Below are 9522 nucleotides of genomic sequence, written 5' to 3'. Positions count from 1 at the left end.
ATTTTTGCAAGTCTTGATCACACTTGTACGAATTTCAAAAGTTGACACTTGTAAGAGTATGCAAAGAGTTTATTTGTGAAATGCCAAAAGTTTATGAAATGTTTTATATCCTGTTTCATAGCGATGAGGTGTTTCGCGATGTTTAAATAGCAAAGTGATGAAATTGCCCTTTTTCGCAGAAAATAACTATTGCGAAAGGAACTTAAAATCCTAAGTATTTGATTTTGCTAATACTTAGATGCTTCGCAATGCTAATTGATTGCCTAAGGATCGCTTTGGCGGACTTAGAAGATTCATAACATATAAATATACATGCATACAGATTGTTTCGTAAAAGTACATACTTATTATGTGCACAATAATAAAAGTTGGAAAATGCAAAGGACAAGTCCGTGTTATGAATATTATGATGAAAGCGCTATATAAATAGAAAGTACTTGCAAATAGATATGAAAATATGAAAATTTTATTAATAATTGCGCAGAGATAGCTGCGTGCTAAGTTTTACAATATCATCATGGTTTTGATAAATCAAGTTCAATGATGTCATTGACAGTAGCATCATCCTGTTGACTTATCGCAGTAACTTTTGGGATTGAAATGTCCGCTATGTTTTCTTTCGCAGTAGCAAATGCATCTCGAGCATCTGTAAGCGAACATACGTGGTCTTCAATCGCGGATGGTAGTGGGTTTGGTATGGTGCAGTAAGGAGCAATTTCATCCAAAAATTCCACTCTTTCGCGCAATCGTAGAGCGGCAGCGTAAGTTGAAAATTGAACGGAAACATGATGAGAATTAAGGACTTTTTTGGCAAACTTCGGCAAATGTTGGCGAAGTTGGGTGAATTCAAGCTTTGCAGAAGCTGAGGCAGCTAGAGCGTTGTCTCGCTCTGCAGTAAGTCGTTAATGAATTAATAATGGTTTGGAGGCTATTTTCTTTTTCAGCTGCAGAAGAAACCTGCAGTTTTAAGTCATCCACCGCGGTTTTTGCTGCGGTGAGTTCGTAAGAGAGGTTAACACAGCGCTTTTCGCTGTTTTCAGCTTTAACCTTCTCCGTGTTATACTTTATCTGCTCAGCCTCAAGAACGTTGAAGAATTGTTCTTGACGGCATATCACATCATATGCTGAATTAAAGCACATGTAAAAATTCTGAACAAAGCTGTTGTGCGCATCAAGCGCAGAAAGCTTTGAAAATTCACGGCGAAGTTCGCCTGAGATTGCCAACTTCATTTGTTGGCGCTGATCTAGTGCTGCCGCAAAAGAAGCATAGGTATATCCCGATAAACCATCGATTCTCACACCGTAAGAATTGGGTGGAGTACGGAATAACTCGGTAATTTGCTCCGCAGTGTGTGGGCTGGGAAAAACAGGATTGAAAGGCGAATCCCCTGCAAAACAACGCAATTAATTAATGCGTGGAATAAAAGCATAGCAAATATCGTAAACATAACATAATGTTTGTGACATACTCCCCTTCATAATCCGATGTAATTGGATTATCGTAAAGGGCGGTATCATGTTGCTTGAGTTTTTTGCTCTGTGATGGTGGCGGCGTCTGGTATGGTCGTTTGGTGGAGCTCGGCTTAGATGGCGGAGATTTGGATGTCAAATCAACGATAGGAATTGATTGCTTTTCCTGCTTGATTTCTTGTTCAGAGGATGCCGTTGATTTGGAGTCCGGACTTGTTAATAACTTAGTAATTAGTGCCTTTGGGTTAACCTTGCTATCAACCTCGTCGATTTTCATTTTTGATTGGAGGAAAGTTGCGAGTAAAGAAGAAAATTGTAAAGGTTAATCGAGAATTTGATTAATTGCGAAATATTTCAGAAGAGGCAAGTGGGAAATTTGTGATTTTGGATCACGATATATATAGGGGAAGCAAGAGTGGCAATTGATTGTGTTAATTATCCGTTGTGATAATTCAAACGGTAATATTTTAGACAAAAACGGTAACTTTGTTTGCTGTAACGGTAACAAAGGTAAAGCGAAAATGTCTTAAGGTGGGTAATGGTTACGGTAACTGCGAATTTTTAGAGTTTACTTCGCCAGATGTGTCATAATAAACTGGGGGACTTGATCACATACATAGTATTTGTATATGTATATTTTATTTGTTAAAGAATAAAAGCAGAAGTTACGCTAACTATAATCAAAAGGTATGGAATATTCGCTGAAAATAAGTATAGCGGTTCTGTTTCTGCATTAGTAAAAGACTGCTGTTTATTCCGCTAAGTTTCTGCGGATAGTTAAGTAAACCGCAGACCGCGGATATTTCGAATATTATAAATAGGGAGCTTGGCCTCTCATTTATAGGTTGTTGATTCTCTGCCATTTGCCTAGACCTTTGTGATTTTCACTTGTGACTTCGCCCAGTGAATTTCTACATTGAGTTAAGGTGAATCATGCTAATTAACAATCAAGACCGGGTCGGGGTGGTTGATCACTCGATTGAAAAGTGAAAGACGATCATCAGAGCCCAAAATAATCATCAAACATCTCATCCTCCATCTTTATCATTGCACTCAATCCTTAATTAAGTAATAACTTGATATAGGATTGATCATGTAACTCGCAAATTCCCCTGCTGAATCAATCGTTTTCCACATCAAGCACAAAAAAAACAAAACTAGTTTTTTGGAGTATGTAGTTGTATTGAAACATTTGTAATATTTCAGCCTATGACATTCTTGCAGTGTTTATCAGAATGTGACAACCATGAAAACGTTAACAACGGGTCGTGCATAGGTATTGGATGTTGCCAAGCAAACGTTCCTCAAGGAAATACATTCGCGGTATTTGATCAATACCCTTCATGAAAACATTCCTCAACTTTTAAAAAACAGTCAAAATTTCTCCTCCTTGACGCACTTGCTGCGCATCTGATATTTTCCAGAGTGTTACAATGTTGAAGTGGTTAAAGGTGTAGCTAAGATAGCAATAAACTGTCTTGACTTAAAAGGTATAAAAAGGCCAAAAATGGCATAAGTAATGGAAGAGCTAAGCAACTAATATGTCTTTTGTCCTCGATCGAAGCTGAAAAGAAATCAAATTGTAACACTTTGCATTTTATTTTTAATAGATTAGTATTAAAGATGATTCAGTGCATGATTATGAAATATTTACGAAGCCTTTCTATGGTTCTTGTCAATGGAGGGGTAGTAGGGTATAAGGAGCTGATGTACTAGATATCGACTCGTTAAAAGTTCGATTTACGCTGAGTTTGTATGAGTTTAGCTCGATATTGAACATATTTGGAAAATTGTTTAGTAATTGTGTTAGAGCTCGAGCTTCTTATATCGAGCTTGAACATGCTTGCAAGTAAAACGACACTTTCATTTATATATATTTATCATGATTATATCTATAATCTATAATCTATATTTATGATTTATAATAATATAATCTTGTTAGGGAATAAATTAGCACTGATGACATATCTCTTATATTTAGCATTTATATTGTTAGCTACCATATAATTACATTGATAGTTATCAAAAAAAACTTTTGCAGCGCTGGAGAATATTGGTATCATCGACAAAGTTGTCTGCCCAAGTCTTGCTCAATCCTAAGACAAATCAAGCCACGACCTAAGAATATATTACGGAAAAGGAAACGCAGTCAAGCAAAACACAAAGACATTGACGAATATCATTTTATTCGATGCAACAAAAAAAACTACTTTTTAAAAAGAATTTCGTGCTAGCTTGAGTGTCAATTCCTCTTCCGCTCCAACTACGAGAGATATTAGGGAATTAGGGAATAAATTAACATTGCTAGCATATATCTTATACAGTATTTAGCATTTATATTGTTAGCTAGCTATCATATAATTACATTGATAATTAGCATCCTTTCCATTATTAGTCATTAATGTAATCTCTATTTAATTTATTCTATCATTTGAATCCAAAAAGACATGGAAAATTAACTTCACAATAAATATAACTCTTATTTACAGTATCTATTAAAAAATGTCACAATTATGCAAACGTATTTAATATTAACGGCTAATTGATTATTTATAATGATAATCTTACAATTGATTTAGATGATTAAATTTTACTAAATAACAAATACTCCGTATAATTTAGTATGATTACATTTTTTTTTTATTTATTGTAAGTTTAAATTACTTTTAATTGAACTACTAACTAACATAACCAAATTCCAACAATTAATTTTTTAGGGCATACAAAAATAGAAACTACATATTTATTCAATGTCAAATAATAATAACTTAAAATAGAAACTTTAAAATGAAGTTATGTAAGTAGTTGAAAAAATTTATATTTTAGTAAATTTGACTAAATTATTAATATCATTTAATATGACTAAATTTGTAAATCTAAAGCTTAATATTCTAAAAAATTACTAGCTAATACAACCAATTCATCAATGAGACTATATCATTAATCTAATCAAACATGATTAAGTATCCAAATTAAAAGCTCAAATTTCTCACATAAAGAAATATAGAGTTTCATTACATTCAAATTTCAACTAACTAATTAAAATTAAAATTAAAATTTCAGACTAATTTAGAGAAATAATTTAAAGAATTTTTCCAATATCAACTCGAGAAGTTGCCATTAAAAAATTTAGACATAAAAAAATTATCCATATAAAATTTAGACATACAAAATTTCCTATATATAGAAAATAATCAATCTACTTCTAAAATATAACTTCCTTCAACCTAGCTAATGAACCACTACTATTGCACTAATTTAATTCTTAACAACAACTTTAAGGGTAAATATAAAAATCCTAATTTAAATTATCGATTACACACTAATTATATTAAATTAATGGTTCTGTAATTTAACTCAATTTTTTTTTTTTTTTTTACTAAATCGATCACCTAATTTAATATCCTTACCCATTTTTAATAAAGTATTTGGAACTACAAATTGCAATTGCATATAATTACCATTACCATTACCAATATAACTAATAGACAAAATTTGTCTTATTTGTTATGAATAGTCCTATTTAATTTTTTATTTTTTACAAACCAACCCCCTAACTTTCATTAAAATATAAATCAAACCCCTACTTTATACCTATATTATAAATTATTATTTATCCCATCACTAACACCAAAAACACTCACCACGTTTTACCGGCTTCTACACTGCGCTCAAACAGTAGGACCCACATAAGCCACTACTGTGCTACATTTTTTTTTTGTCTCCAACGATAAAAGAAGCAACTTTCTTAAAAGGAACAACCCTTCAATGCTATAAAAAGATGTCGAAAAATATATTTTTTTACAAAATAGATCAACTAACGTTAACGCTAAAAGAAGCAACTTTCACAAAAGGAACAACCCTTCAATGTTAGATGTCGAAAAAAATTCTTTTTTACAAAATAGATCCACAAAAGGAAAGACTTTTTTTAACTCGCATTTAAAACGGAGCCTCCGGCGCGAAACGAGGCTCCGCAACTAGTTTCAAACAATTTACTAAAATTTAATGTATATTTTCATCGTCATCTGATTATTCTGTTTTATAATCTGATGATATTCTTTACCAAACCCGTGTCGAGTTAAGGCCACGATTTCCTATTTTCTAGTTTGAAACATTCAAAATCTTTCAACGTGCAACAATAATAACAGAATATACAGCCAATCACAGCGTGACAACTCAAAGTTTGACGTTAGTCAATGCAAAAAACCCCTTTTTCTTCCACTAATATCTCTAATCCCCATATTTTCCCCTAATTAATCTCCCCCTCATTCCCTAAATTCAGTTCAAACCTAAACCAATTCTCTCCATACATCTGACCACACTCACCGGAAACACTCGCCGGAAAATTAAAATGGCATTATCAGCGCGTGATCAAAACGTCTACATGGCGAAACTCGCAGAACAAGCAGAACGTTACGACGAAATGGTTGAATTCATGGAAAAGGTATCAGATACCGATGAACTATCAGTTGAAGAACGAAATCTTCTATCGGTTGCGTACAAAAACGTGATCGGTGCGCGTCGTGCATCATGGAGAATCATTTCATCAATTGAACAAAAAGAGGAATCGCGTGGTAATGAAGATCACGTGACTGTGATTAAAGGTTATAGATCGAAAATTGAAGAGGAGCTTACGAAGATTTGTGACGGAATATTGAAGTTGCTTGATTCGAAATTGATTCCTTCAGCTACTAGTGGTGATTCGAAGGTGTTTTATTTGAAAATGAAAGGTGATTATCATCGGTATTTGGCTGAGTTTAAGACTGGTGGTGAAAGAAAAGAAGCTGCTGAAAGTACTCTTACTGCTTATAAATCTGCTCAGGTTAACTTTCTTACATTGTTTTATTTTTAATTTATTTTTATATCATCTGAAAAATTAGATCAAGTGGACACCCAAATTATACACAAATATTCGTAGAATATCAAATAATATACTACAAGTGTGCGGTTGATAAAATAGAAATGGTTTACATTTGTCATAGTCAATTCTGTTGGCACTTTGAACTGAAGGATGAACAAATGCCCTCATGTTCGGCTGAATCTCGTTTAGATCACGCACCGAATAGTTCATCATATGGAGGTGTTGAATGGTTAAAAGTGTATTTTAAATCTAAATGGATAAACACACATTTTTATTGTAGTTAAACATTAGAGGTTACAAACAATGTGCCGAATGATGAACGGATCAACTTTTAGAGATGAATCATTCAACATTCAATTAAGTGACAATCATACGGAGCTTAAATCAATATTTGAGGTTGCGTCTGCATCTTCCCCATGTTATGTATACTAGAATTTTACTGGATCATCTTACAATTTATATCTGATATCTATGTTATCAACAGCATATTATAGACTAACCAATTCTTTTTTGATGATTTCGATTAAATCTATACCGTCTATGATGAAACATTAGGTTCATTTAAATTTTGATAACTTGTCGTTTATATAGGAAATTGGTTAACTATAGGAAATTAAAATTAATGCTTGTGCATACTGTATCTTGTTTAACTACAAGGGGTGGCCTAGTAGTTGGATGCTTGAAAATCTCCTTAGGAGACCCAAGTTCAATCCCCTAGCTACACTATGGGCCTTGTCTTTCAAAAAAAAAAATAGTGTATCTTGTTTACAAGTTGCATGAGTAGTTAAAGCTCGTATGAAAAGAATAGTTATCATATCGGAGTATTTTTCAATGTAACAAGGTTAGGCGATTATTGTGAATCTTTACATAAATTTAATGTATTATTTATTAACTTTTTCATAAAATAAAGTTGCAAATTTTTTTTTTTTTTTTTTTTTTTTTTTTTGCAGGACATTGCAAACAGTGAACTTGCCCCAACCCATCCAATTCGACTTGGACTCGCTCTCAACTTCTCTGTCTTTTACTATGAGATTTTGAACTCTCCGGATAGAGCTTGTAGCCTCGCGAAACAGGTATCGGCTCTAAACTTTAAAGAAAGCTCAGAAGTTAGAATTATGTATTCTTTGAACATATTTAAAATAAAACAATTACTTTCCCTTTAAATTTCCGTAGGCATTTGATGAAGCAATCGCTGAGTTGGATACATTGGGCGAGGAGTCTTACAAAGACAGCACCTTGATTATGCAACTCCTTCGTGACAACCTCACTCTGTGGACTTCTGATATGCAGGTATAGTTTTCAAACATTTAGATGGGCCGGTTTGGATTATGTTATTTATATCCAGACAGTTTAGTAAAATATGAACCATCTTGGTCGCACGGGTCAAAAGACCAAAATCCACTCTAAGTATACTTTTAATATGTAAGATCTACTAATACACTCAACGAATAGCAACTGAATTTGTTATTGCTAATCATTATATTTATTTTATATTTCTCTACTGGTTATGTTCAACAAAAGTTATCTATCTACCTGTATTGAGTGTTGGACCAATGGACAAAATTCCTGTGACTGACCTGACCCAACCCATTTTGACACATAACGAAATTATCTACTGTCACCCAATCTCTTGATTCAACCTGCACGATGTGCCCATTATGATTTACTGTTATTTGGATTCAGGAGGAAGGTGCTGATGAAATTAAGGAAGCACCAAAGCAAAGTGAGGAACAACCACAGCAGTGAGGATTTACAGCATTGTGTTAAGATTCTTATCTTTGTTTTCGATTTTATAAGAACATGGTTGCATTTTGCTTCTTATTTATCCTTACGCGATATAATTGTTTGTGAACTTCTGACTTTAGTTTCATTTAATTAATGTTCAAGAAATTTTCAATGCACTGCAAATTGATCTCCATTGTTTATTTCATTATGTTCACTCTTACATTTGTAATTAGTAAGCATTTAATTATTGTTATAATGTTTCCATCAAGTTAACCTTAGGTTGGTTTACATTACCTTTCTGTTAATAAATTTTAGTACATATTTGGTTGATAATGTTATTTGAAGAAGAAAACATGCTAGTTTATAATTTATAATCACAATTATATAGCTAAATGGTTGCATCATTTCCTTACTAAACTGTCAACGACGCGTATATTTGACTCGTTAATCCTAACACTATAATCACACTTTTTTTCTATTTGACTCGTTAATCCTGACACTATAATCAATATTTGACTCGTTAATCCTGACACTATAATCAATATGAATGATGAATGATATCGACTCAGCTGTTCAATTAAGTTGATGTCACAGCTTTTTCTGTGGCTTCCATGATTAGTTGTGTATTTTTATAAGGGGAAAATATGTATTGTAGTCCTTTAGCTAAAATTTAAAACAAAGACAATGTTAAGCAGAGGAAAAAGAATGGGGTGAGAGAGGCTCGAACTCTCGACCTCAGGATCACTCTTTAGCTATGAGACCTACGCGCTAGCCAACTGCGCCACCACCCCATTAGTGATAGTAAACACCATTTTACGTTTTTATACTATAAAAATCAACTGAGCTAATGTGTTGACCACCCCATTAGTGATAGTAACCACCATTTTACGTTTTTATACTATAAAAATCAACTGAGCTAATGTGTTGACTTCAAACTACGGTCCTGTGTAATTCACATGCTTTTTTAATCCAAACAACATATCCAATAATCCAAATACTACTTTTTAATTTTTTATACATGAATGTAGTCTTAAATGTTGCCATAATTCAAAACTATCAATCTATATGTATACGACTACCAGTTATAAAACATAACCGGAATCTTCTTGGATATATGGCTCTATTGAATAATTTTCCAATCACAAAATATTTTTTGTACGCATGGATTCTTAAATTGTGTTAAGTTTCGATACAAATGGTTCGTAACAGAAAATGATCAGATGAGTGGGTTTCTAACATCACATTCCAACCAGACCTACTAGCCGCCGTTAAAAAAAAAAAAAAAAAAAAAAAAAAAAAAAAAAAAAAAAATTTGATGAAAGATGAATCATGAAGGGGAATTGGCTCAAATACACTTTTTTAAAAAGTTTTATTTCAAAATACACTTTTTGTAAAAAAAATTGTCTTTTTACACCATTGGGTAGACCAAAGTGTTGGTCGACCACCATATACCTTGGTCGACCACC

The 9522-nt window shown here is 32.9% G+C and overlaps 1 protein-coding gene and 1 non-coding gene across 2 annotated transcripts; one reads left to right on the top strand and one right to left on the bottom strand.

Annotated features, from left to right (window-relative positions):
• The first annotated feature begins 5794 nt into the window (after positions 1–5794).
• Positions 5795–8243, top strand: LOC139898818 (14-3-3-like protein). The gene is made up of 4 exons (XM_071881599.1): positions 5795–6292; positions 7282–7404; positions 7505–7621; positions 8015–8243. The coding sequence occupies exons 1-4, from the start codon at positions 5822–5824 to the stop codon at positions 8075–8077; spliced, it is 774 nt and encodes a 257-aa protein (XP_071737700.1). The 5' UTR covers positions 5795–5821; the 3' UTR covers positions 8078–8243.
• A 519-nt stretch (positions 8244–8762) lies between these two features.
• Positions 8763–8847, bottom strand: TRNAM-CAU (transfer RNA methionine (anticodon CAU)). The gene is given in 2 exon segments: positions 8763–8798; positions 8810–8847. It is a non-coding gene; the product is annotated as a tRNA-Met (tRNA).
• Between the last annotated feature and the right edge of the window lie 675 nt (positions 8848–9522).

Source organism: Rutidosis leptorrhynchoides, chromosome 3, assembly GCF_046630445.1.
Source record: "Rutidosis leptorrhynchoides isolate AG116_Rl617_1_P2 chromosome 3, CSIRO_AGI_Rlap_v1, whole genome shotgun sequence".
Taxonomy (NCBI): Eukaryota; Viridiplantae; Streptophyta; class Magnoliopsida; order Asterales; family Asteraceae; genus Rutidosis; species Rutidosis leptorrhynchoides.
This window is presented reverse-complemented; position numbering and strand designations above follow the sequence as displayed.